The sequence below is a fragment of the Chamaea fasciata genome, unplaced genomic scaffold (genome assembly GCF_029207755.1).
Source record: "Chamaea fasciata isolate MVZ Bird 193981 ecotype frontalis unplaced genomic scaffold, bChaFas1.0.hap1 SCAF_5, whole genome shotgun sequence".
In the NCBI taxonomy this organism is placed as follows: domain Eukaryota; kingdom Metazoa; phylum Chordata; class Aves; order Passeriformes; family Sylviidae; genus Chamaea; species Chamaea fasciata.
The window spans coordinates 37,593,910-37,612,126 of NW_027094090.1; the positions used below are offsets into that span (position 1 = coordinate 37,593,910).

The window sequence follows — 18,217 nt, forward strand, 5'->3', positions numbered from 1 at the left end:
ATGTGGATGGAGACTGCACTGCACATCTTCTGCAGTGGAAATCAGCTACACGCACACTGAAAGTGTCAAGTTCACATTGTTTACAAACCCAGTTTTCTAGTGTCTCAGTTGGTTAGCCTTCTTCCTCTAAGAGAAACAGCATCTTTTAGTCTCTAGCACTGACTTTTGAGGGTGTCCATTTGACAAGAAGACACAAGGAAACAACACATATTCAAAATCATTCTTTATTAATGATTTCAAGAGTCATCTTCTGAGTCACTATCCTCAATTTTTTGGAGCGGCCGCCTAATACCAATTACTAAGTCTATGGAGAGAAGCTCTGTAACACAATGAAGAACTGAAATGACTAACTGGTATTTGCAATACACTGACTCTAAGCCTTCATTGTTTACGGGCAGTGGCTGATTTTTTTGGAGTAAACTAATCGCCTCAAGATAGAATGTGGTAAAGCCATTTCGTTCTGCTGTCCGGTACAAGGCCTTGGGAATACTTAGCAAAGCATCAGCAACCACGTTAGATACAATGCTTACCTCTGACTGCTGACACTGTTTTGCATAGTCCTGAATATAATAATGTAACAGGATTTCAAAGTAACCCCCTACTGGCAAAACTGATCCTGCTTCTATGAGGCAGTTGGAGTAATCCTGTCCAGAACCTGCACAACTCTCCCCCTGTTTAAACGGAACTATATGGCAACATGTTTTCTCTAGACCTCTGCCAACACGCAGGCACTCACAAGCACTGACTTTATCAGTGTTATGTGCCACTAACACAGGAGCGCTGCGGTTCTTTTGATTATGGACCAGCAGATCACTTTTATCAGGGTCTAAAATTTTTCTCTCTCTTTCATAACCAAGTGCTTTCAGCCGGCATTCAGAAACCTGGTTACTATTACAAGTATTTTCTATTACCAGTTGTTTCTGAGTAGCTGAAGAATGCCAAGTGGAAACATCTGAGGCCTCACTGTGCCTTTCACCTTCCACTTTCCACTCCTCCCTCCGATCGACTGTTTCAAACAGCTGCAGCAGCATTGTGAACGCCCCTTGTAAAGCAGCAGCATGTTGCTCATTAACGCCAACGACCGGCCCACAGAGGATCAGGCAATGGGGCTGGAAGGCACTCACACTAGTGAAGCCAATGTGGACACATCTCTTGGAGACGAGCAGCAAGGGCTGGCAAAACGTTACCGCTGCAGTTTCGGTGATTTCTCTGTCCGTGTTATCACCGAAAGGTGCGTAAGGGGAGACACCGGTGATTTCACTGATAAGGGCCATTTCTTCTGATGATAAGCACTCTACCACAGACACACCGTATAATTTGGCATAGTAGATTACTACTTCTTCTTGCTTCACACTCGACAGTAACAGCTTAACGTTGTTACTCTGCAAGTGTTTCATTAAGGCTTCTGTCCTCTCAGTGATCCAGCGCAGGGAAGCCTGATACTGACCTTCGGAGTCTACAGCAAACTCGACACCGGGGGCCGTCAGGGCGGGCCGCAGGGGCTCGGTGACGAGCAGGGCCCGCAGCTCCCCGTCCGTCGGGCAGTAGGCAGCGAAGTCCCTGCGGAGGACGATGCCGGGCAGGACCCTGGAGCTGGCCAGGGGCAGGCCGGGCACGGCGGCGTGCAGCTCCGCGAACCGCCGGCCAAGGAGGCGCAGCACCTGCGGGCGGGCGGCGGCGGCCGGGGCGCAGCGGCGGCACATCTCGGCGCAGAGCCGCGCCAGGCGCCGCCGCCCGCCGGGGCCCAGCCGGCCGGCCAGGTACGGCTCCAGCAGCGGCTCCAGCAAGCCGGGCGGCGCCGGCCGCAGGTGCCGCCGCAGCCCCCGCGCCGCCGCTCGCTCCAGCACTTGCGCCTCGAAGTCCCGCAGCGCCCGCCGCAGCCCGGCGCCGCCGCCCGCCGCCCGCAGCCCGCCCAGCACGGCCGCCAGCAGCACCACGAAGCTCTTGGCGCCGTCCCCCGTCGCGGCGCGGAGGCTGCAGGCGCGGGCCACCATCACCCTGCGGGGACACAGGCAGCGTTAGAGAGCCGCCGCCGCCGGCCCCGCCCGGTCCCCCCCGCCGCGGTACCTGGCCGCGGGCGGCTCCACGCTCAGCGCCTCCAGCAGCCGCCGCCCGTCCCGCGTCGGCACCGCCTCGCCCGTGGGCCGCAGCAGCAGCGCCCGCCCGCCCCGCGGCCCCAGCGCGCCGCGCACCGCGCCCGCCAGCGCCGCCGCCTCCTGCCACAAACGCGGCCGCTCGGCCTCGGCCGCCGCCATCGCCGCCGCGCCCGGGCCGCCCCTTCCGCCCGCCGCGCGTCACGGCCGCGCCCAGGCGGCGGCTGAGGGGCGGGACGGGGGCGACGCGGGGAGCGGGAGCCGCGCTGGAGGAACGGGAGAGGGAGCGCGGCGGGGGAGCAGCGAACAGAGCCCAGAGACGCGGGGGTGCGACACATCTTTATTGGAGGCGGCCCGTAACAGTTCAGATCCCTCACACAAAGCGGTGATCCCGGGTGTCGGAGAGGACGGGACACGCGGGACGGGAAAGCGGGCGCTGTGTCCCGAGGGCTGATTTTCCCGCTTAGCAGAACGAAAGGCTGGCATAGGGCACAAGGGAGAAAAAGGTAAGGAGAAGAAGCCCAAATAATGTCGCCCTAAAGTCACATCGTTCGAGCTATTTCTGTATTAGCACAAAGTAGTGTAGCTTTACTGTAAACATCCCAGATCCTCCAGTCTCGGCTCACGAGCCAGAAAGGAGGAATACTGATTTCCCTCCCCGAGAGTCTGATTAAGCAGGAACATCAGCTCTCAAACACAACAGCCCTCACAAAAGGTCTAATATTATATATGGCACAAATTTGACAAATCTTTACATGTCTCCGAACAGCATAGAAATCCATCAAGAAGGCACTGTTTACAATACTTGAATATCTGCTAAATTTCCTGTGATTTGCGGGTACTCTTGAAATAAAAATAATTAAAACTTAGGGATGTACAGAAGTTTTGTTACACATTAATTACACAAACAATGGTAATAGCTGAAAATGACAGCCTTTAAGAAACACTGAATTACAAGTCTGTTTCATAAACACAAGTCTAGGAAGAAAAAAAAAAGCCAAAGGCACAGAAGGGCAGCAAACAAAGAAGAAACCGCAGCCATTACATTTTACAGGGCAACCTTGCTAATAATTTGTGAGATTTCACCAGTGGGAGGAAGGACATGAAAACCGGGCTATACATACACCCTCATCAAGTAATATCAACTCTTTAAAAGGAATCAACACATGAAATTCAAGAAACATCATCTGCTGAAAATGATACTTGTTGCATTTCACGTGGCATATTTACTTTTTTTTAGCTTAGGTTATCTCTACCCAATTAGGCAACCTGTACCTAAAAGGCAAATTAAAGGCATAGAGTGCATCTGAAAACAAACAAACCAACCCAACAAAACCACATGGCAATAAATTCTGCAGACATTCCCTGTACAAGGAAAAAATCCCAAACAAAACAGGATCTGGAAATCAAATGTGAAAACAAGTGCTGTTATAAACTTTAAAAACTAGAAGGCCACAGCCCTCAAACACCTGCAAACTGTACAATCAATTTTTATATATGTGCAGAGCTCAGTCTTAAGCAGGTAGTAGTCAAGATCTGCTATACATCATGGCTAAAAAGGACAGTGGTGACACACTAAAGAAAAGGATCCATACATGTCTCTGACCAACTGTACAGTAAAAATTAGGGAAGAAGCTGCTTTGTTCTATTCAAGTGTGGGAACAAACAAAAACCCAGCAAAATAAGAACTACTAGGTTCTCACTGTACTTTTCAGAATTTATCTAATCATAAAGTCTTGCAGAAGTCTGCAATTTTCCTTTTCAAGAAGTTTCATCATGTATCCTTTACCTTTCCAGATCACCACTAAAACCACTTTTTCAACAGAATTCAACTCTAAAAAATAAGTTGAAAAGGAAAATAAGCATAAGGATTTTGTTTTGCTGTGTTCAAGTCTTTTACTCATCTTGAGCTGAGCATGAACTTCAGCTATGGATTATTTTTTTAGTCTGACACTGTCCAACATCAAGCTGCCAGCCAGCCTGCTGGCTGGGTCAAATCCAGTCACTACTATGTGGTCCACGTAAAAATGCATGCAGACTGTGTTATTCACTGCTCTTGAATAGAAGTGATTGAAAAAATCAGCATGAAAAGGCAGAAGGATGTTTCTATTTACGAGGGAGATAAAAGCTTGTAACTATCAGTCAAGAGTTTCAGCACCACAAATTTAGCAGAGTATTATTTTAGGGGATTGAAGTTATTGCCCAAATCTCACTCATTGGATTATTCTCACGTTCAGAGTATGTTCAAAGGCTTGTAATGGATCTTAAGACAGGTGAAGCTTTGACATCTGAATGCAATAATGAACAGCCAAATTCCAGGCCAAGAATGTTAAAGTGAATGCCGTAATACTCCGCTTTCTAAATGCCATTTCATACACGGATAACAACTTCAGCTTCCATTTGGAGACTGAGGCATTTGTAATTATTTTGTTTGTTTATGAAGGGACTTTCTATATTCACAAATCTTACCCCATCAGCTGTAGATTTAACAGAAGTCCAACCAGGTTTGGTCTTGCCCATGGCTACAAGATCTGGTTAACGTAACACGTTCCAGAAAAATTATTCAAGACCAAACCATGCTAATGTGAAACTGTATGAAATATGCTGAAGTTCACTGCTTAACAACAAACTTTTACATAGCTGAGGCCCAAGGGAGGGGAAAGGTAAAAGAGAAGGGGAGGTATGTGAAAGTGTCAGCCACAGAAATATATAAGCTGGACAGACAAACGAGTAAACAGTATTTTCACTCAATACTAGTGAGACTGATGCAGAACAGAAAGGCAGATCACCTGGAGAGTCAGGTAGGCTGCCCAAGGCAGAGGCATAACTTAGCCATGGCAAAAAGCCAAACATGACTTTCAAACTGTTCCACGGCCCAGGATGGATTTGATTTCTGAGAGGATCCTCTGAAAACGAACTTGGCTGTCCTTCACATTGTGCCACTCATCCTCCTGTTGACTCACCTGGGATACTGCAAATACCTTTTCAATTCTACAGCCCCTTTTTGCCTTGGTATGCTTGACTGGCACAGGGAACTCACCAGATAAACACCAGCACTACATTTTTCGCTGGAATTTTACAAATTCTATACATGCATATAATATTTCTTTAAATAAAAAACATTAGAAACCCTGGTTTTGCATGAATTTGTATGGCTACAGCATACTAAGAAGGTGCATCCATGTATTCTGGTAGGTAGTATATACTTGCAGTAAAGAGGGATTTCACAAACACTTGGATTTTCCTCTTATTTGAGATATGTGGTGTTAGCCATCACACAATTTCTGAGCTTGCCCTGTGTAAACACACTCATTTTCATTTGCAGGTCTACTCATGACAGTGCCAAAATCCTATTCTACATTGCCTTTTGGAGATTCAGCTCAAGCTACACACTAAGAACATCTCTTCACATTTTGTTTCAAAAATAACCATGAGTCCTGGCATCAGCAGTCTGTCTGCTTACTGTGACATGGCCATACACAAATGTAAATCCAAAACTGCAGGTTTTTCAAGACTTACAAACACACCAGAAATCCTTGACATTTGCAACTCATGAGAGAGAGTAGACAAAACAGTACCTCCCTGGCTGTTGTGCTGTTAAAAATGTGCTCTGTACAGTAGATGTGGGAATGTTTTTGTGATGAATCTGAAGTTTTAAAACTATAAAACAGCTGGCTTGCAAGCCTAGAGTAATCCAGGATAAAAACCTCATACTTCCAAAACAAGTCAAGGACATTATGTTGCAGATTTCCCAAAGACTTTAGCTTTTCACTTGCCATTTTCTAACACAATTTTTTGCACAATAATGTATTTGTTTGACTTTAAACAAAAGTTTACTTCCAAACACCCAACGCCATTTACAAAAGCTGTTGGCTACTTCAAAAGTTTCTTTGTTACAAAAATGATAAGTTTATATGTAATGAAGTATGCCTGTTGATCATTCTACCATAACAGCAATTACATCCTACCTATGGGGTCTGACCTCAATGTTTAACTTGATCTATTCTCTCCTGAAGATTCATCAGTATGACGTAATATAAACACAAGGCTGATGTCGTATGACTGCAAGACAGAGGCACACACCAGGAGCAAGAGTGTACTGGCACTTACACAATTCTTACTGCAACTGGGTAGACAGAAGTATGATTCTGAACCATGAACGCTGAGGCAAAGTTCCATAAGTTGTTGCTACACAGTTCTTTTACATAATATTGCATTATTTAAAGTCCAGCTTAAAATATGGTCCCCAGTAACATTCCAGTTCAAGAAGGCCCTTGTTCACATTCCAGTTCAAGAAGGCCCTTGTTCACATTCCAGTTCAAGAAGGCCCTTGTTCACACTTCTTATTTGAACAAGAAATTAATGATAAGCTGTAGCAGAACCATGAGTACGACGAAGACATAGTGCTTAAACTGCAAGGAATGGTAGTCCCAGGGTGATGAATTAGAAGTGACTCTATTTCGTAGCGCCATGATCTCCCTGTAAGATAGAAAACAACATCCTGTAAATTACAGACTAGACAATTTGACATTTTCTACTATGTTAGGGCTTCCTACAGAAGGCAGTTTTAGAGGAAAACTATGAAACATCAATGAGTAATCAATATTTGAGAAGAGTAAAAACCCATACCAGCATCTAAGGGGGGAAAAAAAAACCCCAAACCTATGAGATTATTAGTCTCTAAACCACTTTAAAGCATTTTAATTAGTACTACCTCTTAATGTCTTCCTGCGTGTCCTTTATAGACTCAATGGCACTCTGCAGTTCACCAAGGTCTGCCCCTTTTTTCCTTATTCTTGTATTATGCTTCATAAGTTGTGCTAGAAGGATACAAAAACTAGACGTAATTGACTGAAGTGACTGCTGTCATAAAAGGAACAAAGTACAAATGACAAACCTGTAGTAAAAATGAGGAGAAAATGTTCTAACTAGTTTCTATTGAAAACTTTATTTCAGAGTCATATTTCAGAGTCACTATACCACAGAACAGCAACTTAAGTACTTGAAATATCTTTTAAACACTTGTCATATTATTTAGCTTCTGCAAAATCAACAACAAAAATCTACCCTCTAGCCACATACTAATCTACAAATTAAAACAATTAACCTTTTAAGAAAGTAAACAGTTTATGAAAACCATTTTCCCCCCAGATATTAAATATATGCAGCTTTTAAGCCTACCTACACTGCATTTAAAAAGACAGGAAAGTTTGCAATTAAAAACATGAGCCATTTCTGCTCCTTTTGCTTTCCAGAATGTGCTTCACATTGGATAGAACTAAAGCATAATAAAAACATTGAGATAAGAAGAGCATGTGTGACACCGAGCTCTTCAGTTGTTAAATTTATCATTTCTTCTCGTACCTTCACTCCCAGAGGAATCCTGGTTATCAGGCTCTGGGGATGAGAAACCACACTCTCCTTTCTTCTGACTGGATGGCTTTCGTTTGATTTTTGGAACAGTAACCTAAAATTGATAAATTTATGTGTTATTTCCAAAGAACCAGAACTGTAGCAAAGCAGCACATTCCAACAATGACAGTTAAAGGAATAATATCTAAGAGAAGTCCAAGTTAAAATTTTTGATGTATTAGTAGTCTGAATTTTGTGCATCTTCCCATTTAAGGGAAAACACCCATTAAACTGCTGAGCTCAAGTTTGCATATTTTATATTCCTATCCAAACAAGTAATTTCTACCGCTTAGGATGGAACACAAGAGAAAGACATTGTATGGACTGTGTAAACAACATTTTTGTAGGATAACAGCATTTCCCATCAGTCCCAATGCCATGATGATATTTCTACACATACTGTGTAATATATACAAGTTCTTGGATCTTGCATGTGCTGTCAGAATTGGAACATACCATCGGTGTTCGATGTCGAACTTTTGTCTGGATTGTGCCATCTTTTTCAAACTGGATCATATCATTCAAAGGGTCCCATGGTCTGGTACTAGACAAAGTAAATACTATTAGCACTACAGCAATTCAAGTAAGAAATGTTTCCTTGCTCAGAAACTACTCAGTGTGAAGAGGCTAAAAGTCTCCCGATATAGAAATCAGATATGGCATCATGATCTTATCTTCTACCTATGGTCCAGTCTTAACCTGAAGGGCCAGAGCTAAAAAATGAACTTCATGTCCAGATCAAACTCTCAGCCAGCTGATAGGAGTACAAACTATTACATTAACCAATAATATCATTACGAATTTTTTTCACCAACCATACGTATTTGCAAACATGAAAAATTTCCTGCTTCAGATACAGTTATTATTTTAGAACTACTGGGAAACTAGGGGAATTTAAAAATATTTAGACTGCTTTTTGTTGAGTTTTCTTTTTTCCTCTTAAAAATGCCTATGAAGGAGAGTTTGAGAATCAGTTACCTCAAAACTGCTTTCATCCTAAAGTGGCTAATGGTAATAAAGACTGGTTTCATGAGACACTAATGAGCTATGCACAGTTTTCTTGTTCTGATTTTTTAAGAGTGCTTTTCCAATTAGTCTGATACAGAACTAAAAAACCCCCACAACAGCATAAGACATAGTTCACTGGAGAACAACAAGCCGCCAAAGGAAAATACCGACGTCACCACTGATTACAGACTTTTCAGGACAGAAATGGCAAGTGAGCTGCAGGAAGGATGTTCTGACGCACAGCTTTAGTGAGAGTAGATTAGGCATGGATTTCCTTTTGTGTCTTTCTGTATACCTTTTAAAGAGCTGTAGCTGTTTCAGATGTTGTGAACACAGACCTGCACTTGCATCTTAGCTTAACTTGACTTAAATGTCATCTGAGCTAACTGGGTTATGAACTAGGCATTGCTTTCTTCTCTATTTGTAATCCAGATGCCTAAATCCATAATCTAGATACCTTAACAAATGCTCCAGCTCACTAAACACATCTTTCACAGTAAGTGTAGAAGACTGGTCTCTTCATGGACCAGGTGGTGAGCCAGCATTATAAGCTCAAAAAGAGAGAGAGGCTTCTTCCAGGGAATGCTGTCAGTGCAGGCTGCCTTCCGGCACATAGCAAAATTTCTGTCGCACATCCTTGAACCACAAGGCCTCAAGGATATCGGGAATAATGCAGTTTAACAAGATAGGTCTTAGAGCTGCAGGGGATATCTAACAGATTTCAAGTACAGTTATCTTCCTAATGGTTTTGCAAAAGTTCAAGAGTATGGGCAGTTCATTGAGCTGGACTGTTCACAACTCTTCCAACATCAACAGCACTAGAGGATTCAAACCAAGAGAGGGTGTTTCGCTGAGCATTTAGTCTAGCTGGGGAACTTCCCTGCTGTATGATGTTTTCAGTGGTGAAAGTCTGCACAAACTTAATAAGAAACCAATGAAATTCATGGAAAATTAATTTACTGAGAGTTGGTAAATACACAGATTCTTTGTTTGGTTACAGGAAACCTCCAAGTTGCAAAATTTGCTGGAGACATACAGAGTACTCAGGATTCTTGTACTCCTCCCTGTACGTACACTTGGGCCATGACCTCAATATCACCATTCTTGTACAGAAAGGTAAAGGCCACCCAGGGTTAGCTGTGAGAATATGCTTCCAGCATGCATGGATTCAAAGTTACATAACTGTGTGTGTATCATCTTTGGCTATTTTACTTTTACAATCCCTACAATACAGAAGCATGCTGGGTACTGGAAAAAAAAAAACAAACCAGCAGAACATGGGTGCTCTGTGAAAACCATCACTAGTAAAGGGCTCAGCTTCAAGCTGACTTCTGCAACACTGGTGACGACACAGAATGCATCCTTCCAGCAGTCAGGGACACGGCTACATCCTCAGCTTCTGACCCAGAACATCACACAAAGAGATTCACAGACACTCATGTGCAGGACATATTTGACAGCCAGGCATAGTCACCTGGTCCCAGCATTAACTATTCCTGTATAGCTGCTATTCTCAGAGTTATTATAATATATAAGAAATTAAATGGCTCAATCCAACTATACACAGGCTTTTCTGATTTTCAGACACTAGATTTTCTGATTTCCAGCTGGTATGCCCATATGCACCATATTTTCCAGTTTGGGAAAATCTGTGTAGATGTTCTGGTCAGTCAAGGGGGAAAAAAGGATGACAATGTACCCCAAACTGCCAAGCCCCAAAAAATTTAGAACAAAACACACAGCTATGTGGTTACACATAAATAAGCTATATTTATCAATTCTTTTGCTGCTGAAACCACAGGAAGAGGCTCAGCAACATTACCAAGCACCCCAGAACTCACTCTGCATATTTGTAGTGCCATTCTCCTGTGACTGAATCCTGATCAAACAGCTTGCATGTCCACTCTTCATCCTTAAGTTTCCTCTCTTTGGCACTCTTTCTCTGAGCTTCTTCCAGAATATATTTCTCCTGAGTAGCTTCTGTTTGGTCTTTATTATTTATTGCTTTTGTCACTTGTTGCCAAAGCCTGACAAATGAACAATATACAGAGTCACCAGAGTCACTATCTGGTTGACAGAAATAATTACAATCAACTTCCTCAATTATAGGCCTAAGTAAATGGACCACCCTCCAAAGAGAATATTACCATTTTAATAAATGTTTTATCTACATTTCTATCAAGATTTCCTTAATATAAATAATGATCTTTAATGGTGTTACTTTGTTTATGATCAAAGGCTAGTATAATCAAGCATGGGAAAGTCATGATAATTTGCTTCAAATTTGGAAAAGATGAGTTTTATTTTGGCAAAATAAATTGATGGGTCTAAAGTGAACTTACTTCTCTGACTCAAAGTCATCTTGCTCTTCAAATTTCACAGTGTATCTGTGTAATCTACGCTGCTTCATATCAGATGTTGGGTTCCAGAATGTCTCTGAAATACCTGTCTTCTTGTCACTAATAATAACTTCACTGTCCTGTAACAGATATGATTGGTATCTTAATTGCAATTATTTCAAAGAGTACCAAGATAACCAAAAAGCAAGGAATAAGCCCTTTTTTGGTATTAAGAATTATTTTCTTTAGAATGCATGCAGTTCAGAAAAATTAAATATGCCAACTTTAAAACAGTTTTTGTCCTCTGTGCTAGGTTCTAGCTTAGAACAGAGATGCATTGGAATAATTTCCAATGGAAATGAGTGATGCCACATCACCTCACCAGAACTGAAACTACCTTAAATATTTCATGCTGGTGCCATAAAAATTCTTCATAGTACTAATGCACATACCAAAACACTTCATAAGATTCATTGTGAAGCAACATTTCATTTTCTTCATAACTACTTAAACGTCCATTTTCTACCTTTTAAGAGCTGCAAATAGAACAACGTTGATTCTATACTTTCTTGAATACTTGAATACTTTGAATACTTTCTGCAAAGGCAGTACTTAACTTCTTTCAAACATGAGTCTTTTCTGTATTTAAGTGCTATTTTACCTGTCTCAACCGTCAGCCAGAAATTATAAAAGAGCATCATCACTCACTACTTACCCAGTGACCTTCTAAAACAGCCAGAACTTCTTTGCCAAGCTTAATTCTCCCTGATATTTGGTTAACACTGTCATTGTTACCCAAAAAAGGCTGCAAAACAAAAAGAAATGTTTTCATGTTTATTTTAACATATTATTTTTGTATATATGTTTGGTCTTAAGGAAAAATGTGAATTTATGAAACGTGCTGTAAACAGCCCTGCTATCTTTCATACTGTATCTTCTACCCATTAATCTTAATGAAGCCTAAAACCAGAGTAAGAAGTTTCTTCTTCCCTTCTTTTTAAAAGATTTTCTGAGTAAAAGTATTGTCTAACAAATGTAGAAGGAAAACAGAAAATAATGCAGAAAACAGCGACACAGTATCCCAAAGGACACAGTCATTTGCTATACTAATTTCACATCTTTGCCAAGGACCATTTGTTACTAGAGATTATCTTTTGTAGAAACAACAACGATTGCCAGGGATTTTCTCTGGCCTTTTGACAGGCTGCACATGTATCCGGTGGACTGACAAGGCAAACTGTCAGTTAACACAGCCTCTCAACTTTTATGTTTCCCCTGTAATTTCCACTGAATACAGTTTCCCTCTCCATGTGCACACTTCTTGAAAACTTGTTTTCAGCTTTAAATCAGTTTCCACTTCAAGGATGGCAGATGCATTTTTCAGAAGCCATCCAGAAGTAGTTCAGAAACCTTTGTTTAGCTTATGTGTACATTATGTTAGCTTATGTGGACATTATGTTCATTCTCCTCCTTCTGCTCACTCACAGCATTCACTAACCTTGAGTTTGAATTCGATTGTTGCACTGTAGCCAGTTTTCTCACAGGTGATGTTGACTACTCCACCAAGCTCTAAGGTCATTGTTCCATAAAGAATTCCTGCAAGAGAGAAAAAAACAAAACAAAACCAAAAAAAACCAACAAACAAAAAACCCCCCTAAAAAACCAAAAAAACCCAGCTAAAACAAATGTTTTTAACTGAACAAAAAAAAAATCCCTAAGTTACTTGGGTACAATTCCTAGAGTAAACATACTTGTGCCAGAGGAAAAAACTGTATTTTCAGATGACCTTTCCTGTGTGATTCTGTGTATTCTGAAAGAATTCTGAAGTATATGGGTAGATAATACTGAGTAAGTTACAGCTTAAAAATGAGCAATTCTCCAATCTATTTTGTGCTATTACTGACCTTCCAGAAAACTTTACAAAGCACTGACCCATTTCCCATAGTGAAACTAAGGACAAACATTCATGATTTACAATCAAATCACACTGTGGTGTAGATACTACATTGCCTTTTATGCTCACTAGAAGAAAAAGCTCAAAGCTGCTGTAAAAAAGGCAACTCAAAAAGTAAATTAATGTCGTGTAGTGACAAATAACTATATATACATGCTCTTACTATTTCTTACTAGTTATGGAAAAAAAGAATCTTGTCCTGTGTCAAAAATTAAAACATGGCTCAAACAACAGAAGTATTTTTCTCCTGATAAAATATGTGGAAGCCTAGAGCCACCAACGTTGCCAATGTTCAGAACACTCTCCTCCAGACGACAGGCTTGAATCTAACGCAGCATATTATTTAGAATAACAAACTTCTTTTCTCATAACTTTGCCATCTGGAGAATGAGAAAAAGCACTACCTTTACAATGGGCATATGGCATTGTCATAACATAATCTTCTCCCCTATTTAGAAACGTTAGCCGTCCTTCTCCGTCTAGTATGGCAGATAATGAATTCCCTGAAATTCAAAGACAGTGTCACATTTCTCATCCTGGAAGACAACAGTCAACATTCCCTAATAACTAAGCAATACAATTAAGAACATCAGTTTATTTAACACTGCAACCTGTCCAGTGAAGCCACTATAATACAGTGTCTCCAAGTAAAAATTAAACCACTCAAAAAATAGAAATTAAAATTCTGAAGACCAGTAGCAAAAACTTTGTAAGGAAAGGACAATACAACAACCAAAATACTGACCCTTCTAACAGCCTTCTTTCATCCACAAAACACAGCTCATGTGCACCAATTTTGCATCTCTCAATACACATATATCCCAAAACCCATTATTTACCATAGAATTTTGATTTGGCCAGAATGCTACCACTAAGGCAAAAACCATCCTTGCGGTTGCTAACGTAGAAGGCAGATATTGGAGGATGATGTGACACCTGTTGGAAAAAAACCACATATTTGAGAAAAACAAAAACAAGCAATATAGTAAATACAGTATAAACTTAGAGCTAATAATGACAATGCAAAATTTAAGGTGCAAAACCATGCTCACCAGGAGAGGTTTCAGGATACTATTTGTACACTTCAATATATTTTCTGAAACTACCATAGCATTTAACTAACACAAAAATACAATACATTTATTTTTCTTAAAAATATATTTTCCAGTTATCCCATCTACCTGTTCTGCAATATAAAAAGTCTTGCTGTTTGTCCTTGGATGAATCCACATGCAACGGAAAAACTCTCCAAGTATAGGATTGTACGGCTTTTTTAGTCCCTAAACAGAAAATGAATAGAGTAACCATACTGTGCATGTACACAAGTCACAAAAGATTTTATCAGTCTATCACTGAAAATAAGACACACAGGAAAAGAATTATCATAATATATATGCTTAAGTACATGGTACTTGATTTAATCATTTGAATATTATGTTCTATTAGGCTGCTTTTCATTCTAAAGAAATGGTCATACATTCAGTATATCCAGTAAACTATTCTATATGTAAGGACACATAGAATATAAGGGTTTTTTGGGGGGTTTTTTGCTCTTTTTTTTTTTCAAAATTATGACAGAGCTTTTGTCTGAAGTTAAGTAGTAAGAACGTTCTGTCAATACTATTTCCCAACAAAATGACTATGAAGAGTATTTAGAAAAAAGCTAAATGAAGTGGTGGAAACATTAAATCTCCAATTTCAGACTATTATCACTGAAGAATGGTAAATATAGAACTGGCTCAACTTTATCAAAAAATATTTAGTTCAACTTCTACTCCAAGGGACAAACACAATTGAATATAGTCTATTTTAATCATGGCTAGGGACCAAAAATTTCCCTGATGTGTTTCGACAAGCAATGAAAATTTAACTTTGTTTTTTTTTTTTTAAATGCATTAAAATATAAATTTAAAAAGAATAACTTACTCCAGCATATCCCTAAGTCCTCAAACTAGACACAATGACTAAAGACAAAATAAGGTATAGAAGCAAGTATACCTTTGGCTTTTTGTAGAATCCTGACAAATACCACTTCACTACTTTTTTCATGCGGTTGTAAGCATTCTCTTCAAGAGCAGCTCTGTGAAACAGAACACACAGATCAAGTATCAGTACTGCATAATTTATAACATGCTATCTATCAATTGTTGTGACATCTTGAATCTATGAGCTGACTGAAACAGGTCTGTGATTTGCACAACTGTAAAACTTTTAGCCTGATCTCACCAAATTTAGTTTTCAAATAATTGTCTGAAAATTGAAGTTAAAAAAAAAGCCAGAAATGGTATTTCCATATTTGAGTCTGTGCTTTGTAACATTAAATTCTGTCCCACCCCCACTCAAGTTCTTCCATTTATAGGTTACTACTTTAGTATCTTTTTACTACCAGCCTACTTACATGCAGAGCTCTAAGCTGAATAATATTTCAATTTACAGTCTTTAATTTATTAGCTACATTTAAGCAGCAACTATAAATCTGGACAGAACTTAACACTGTATGAAAAAAATTAACTAGTATTGGTTTCTCATTTTAAATGTCCTTCTTGGAGAAAAAAAATTAAACTCATTTTCAGAAGTCTGTCAAGCAGTCTTCAGAAGCAAAATCAGAAATGCCTGCAACATGACTACTATTCAATTATAAGAGGGGCCAAACTTCAAGATGTACTGTATGAGCATTCAAGGCAGTTAGCTTTTCAGAAAACTACAATATCTGACACTATTAACCTATTTTAATTTAAGAAATGGTAAGAATGAAAACCAGAGACAGGATTGACTTACTCAGACAGAAAGTCTGCATGGTAGTAGTAATCAGACAGCTTGTCCAAGAAAGAGCGAGGTTCCAAAATAAATGTAGGCAGTACAACCTTGGACAAATCCATTCCTGGCCGGACTTGCTTCAATAGTGTCCAGATCAAACTTTTGTTTTCTTCTGACACTTCTTCTGTCTGAGCAGCCTCACCTGCCTAGGATGAACCAAAAAACTGCTTACAGAAAGAAGAAAGCAAGCAATCCTCCAGAAGACAGGTCAACACATTCTAAGGTTGCAGTGAGAATGGAAAATGGATACTTAAAATAAGCCACTCTGAGATGCTGAAGCAACTATGGAAGTTAGATCAAGTTTCTATAAATGTGCTTATGATACATCTTTAATGAAGTATGATAGATACACTATTCAGCATTAAAACCTACATTTGTCTTCATCATGTCTAGGCTGGAAAAATTTGAGGTAGAATGCTGTTCAGAAATCCTTCCTTGGTCCTTTCCTAGGCATCACCTGCATTACTCTCTTCTCAAATGCAAGACTTATACACCAAAGGGCTGTTCAATCTACAAGCTTTTCCCAGCCATAAAAGCTTGACATATCCGTGCTTTTCACTGCCTTGGCTCAGTCAGCAGCATCAGTGGTTTTCCTTAAAAAAATACATGGCTTAGGGGTAACTGAGCAAAACCAGCAGCCACACTCCATGTTCCTTTCTGTCCAAGAAGAGGGGAGATATTATCCCATATAGTTTCTGAAATCAAGAGCAGTGGCTGTAGGAAAAGCAAGGAAAGGCATCCCTTTTTCCAGAACAGTTCTAAAATGCATACTCAAATTTGTCACTTAAAGCTCCTCAGCTTTTCTCAAAGTACTGCTTTGTCTAGACATGGTACTAGAAAGCATTAAAGCATTAGATATTCAACTTCCATGAGTATAAAAAATTATCAGTCATTTCTCTTAAGGAGAAAGAGGAGATTTGTGAAAAGACTTATTTCAATTTCTATTACCAAGATTTTTTTTTTATAAATCCCTGTCATATTTGCCTGTATAGACAAATAAATAACCTGCAGAAGTGGAATAGCAGCTCTAGGGAGTCACTAGAATGCAAGGTGACATCAGAAGCACAGCAAGCCTTCCACTAAATTCTGCAGACTACAACTGCCTAACTTCTCTCTTGCAGGAGAGAAAAAAAGTTGTCAGGTTGCACGCAAACCTTCATCTCAAAGATTTTTACTTGAAGAAAAAAACCCCAAACAGAAGTAACAACAAAAGAACAAGTAGCCATGACAAACTTCTGCTGCAGGTGTCTGAGCAATACGCCAGGTAATTTCATTATCACTGTTAAAATCTCATACATTAGCACAAGAGTGGCAAAGCAGAGCAGAACACGGGTGAACAGAACCTTTTCTATACATTACTGCTGAGAATATGAAAGCTAATCCTGAAAGTCAGCTTTCAAATGTAGTCTGACCCTTAAAATATCAGCTTACTATTTGGAGAAGCTGCTTGCTCAGTACATCAACAGCACTTTTACCTCCCCAAGTTCTTCATGACTCTGTTCTAAGTAAGTAGTTTCCCTGATATCAATGGGTTCTGGATCAACATAAGAATCATCCTGTCGCTCTGACGTGTCACTATCGCTTTCTTCACTTTTCCCCAATCCATCATTATCAGATTCCTCATGGTCATGGTCATTTTCCTTATCAGACTTGTCAGAGTACGTATCTTGATCTTTGAAGTGATGCCTTTCCATTTCACTGTCATTTAACCTGTTAAAAACAAAGGCTAAATGAATCTTCAACTTTACACAATCATTCCCTTGTACCCAAACCCGGATCTTAATAAAATACACACCAAAATTGCCAGTGTCAAGCCTGAGGTGGCAGCAGTGTCAAACTAGCCTTACTGGAAATATATGGATGTATACTCTTCTCACTGAACTGTATCAAATGATAGTGATGAGTCTGGGACATCAACCACCTCTCTAGGAAGCGTGTTACAGTGTCTGACCATATGCTTGGCAAAAAAATGCTCCCTAATGTCCAGTCTAAACCTCTTCTGGTGATACTTTAAACCATTCCCATGCTTCCATACCAGGGAGAAGAGTTCAGCACCTCCCTTTACAGTTCCCCTCCTCAAAAAGCTGTAAGAGAGCCTCAAGTTTGCATCTCAGCCTCCTTTTCTCAAAACTAGAAAAAGTTCTTAGTCCCTCCTCACAGGCCATGCCTTCCAGCTCTTTTAACAAGATTTGCTCCTCCTCAGGACATAGTCAAGAACCTTCATAACCCCACTAAATTTCGAGGCCCAGAACTGCACACATCCCTCAAGGTGAGGCCATACAAATGTTGAATACAGCGGCATAGTCACCTCTCTTGACCAGCTGGTTAATGTCTGTCTGATGCACCCCAGGATGGTGTTTGCCCTCTTGGCTGTCAGGGCTCACTGCTGATCCGTGCTGATCCCTCTGTGAGACAGATCCCGTGGCCCCTTTCCGCTGCCCCTCGTCTGGCCCTGTGCCCGCCTCACGCCCAACGGTCACCTCAGGCCACTGTGAGGGCAGGGCTGCTCCACAGCCAATCCTCTGCCAAGTTATTCTTGTGCCCAGCATAATCTGGGCACATCTTGTGTCCCAACATGCAGAGTCGGGCACTGG

At 40.6% G+C, this 18,217-nt stretch overlaps 2 protein-coding genes across 9 annotated transcripts in view; both read right to left on the bottom strand.

The window, feature by feature from the left end:
- Positions 1-210: 210 nt before the first annotated feature.
- Positions 211-2,255, bottom strand: BBS10 (Bardet-Biedl syndrome 10). Its single transcript, XM_066184588.1, has 2 exons — positions 2,068-2,255; positions 211-1,998 (listed from the first exon to the last, which is right to left on the bottom strand). The coding sequence occupies exons 1-2, from the start codon at positions 2,253-2,255 to the stop codon at positions 237-239; spliced, it is 1,950 nt and encodes a 649-aa protein (XP_066040685.1). The 3' UTR covers positions 211-236.
- Positions 2,256-2,419: 164 nt separating this feature from the next.
- The window catches only part of OSBPL8 (oxysterol binding protein like 8), an 84,181-nt gene continuing 68,383 nt past the window's right edge, over positions 2,420-18,217 (bottom strand). For all 8 annotated transcript variants that reach the window (XM_066183279.1, XM_066183280.1, XM_066183281.1 and 5 more), the window contains 14 exons: positions 17,099-17,333; positions 15,585-15,769; positions 14,805-14,886; positions 13,988-14,086; positions 13,646-13,742; positions 13,211-13,309; positions 12,351-12,448; positions 11,568-11,657; positions 10,856-10,992; positions 10,355-10,540; positions 7,962-8,049; positions 7,458-7,560; positions 6,808-6,913; positions 2,420-6,572 (listed from right to left, as the gene is read on the bottom strand). In XM_066183279.1, coding sequence (XP_066039376.1) covers positions 6,437-6,572; positions 6,808-6,913; positions 7,458-7,560; positions 7,962-8,049; positions 10,355-10,540; positions 10,856-10,992; positions 11,568-11,657; positions 12,351-12,448; positions 13,211-13,309; positions 13,646-13,742; positions 13,988-14,086; positions 14,805-14,886; positions 15,585-15,769; positions 17,099-17,333 — 1,741 coding nt within the window. In that variant the 3' untranslated portion in view covers positions 2,420-6,436. The remainder of the gene's footprint in view (positions 6,573-6,807; positions 6,914-7,457; positions 7,561-7,961; positions 8,050-10,354; positions 10,541-10,855; positions 10,993-11,567; positions 11,658-12,350; positions 12,449-13,210; positions 13,310-13,645; positions 13,743-13,987; positions 14,087-14,804; positions 14,887-15,584; positions 15,770-17,098; positions 17,334-18,217) is intronic.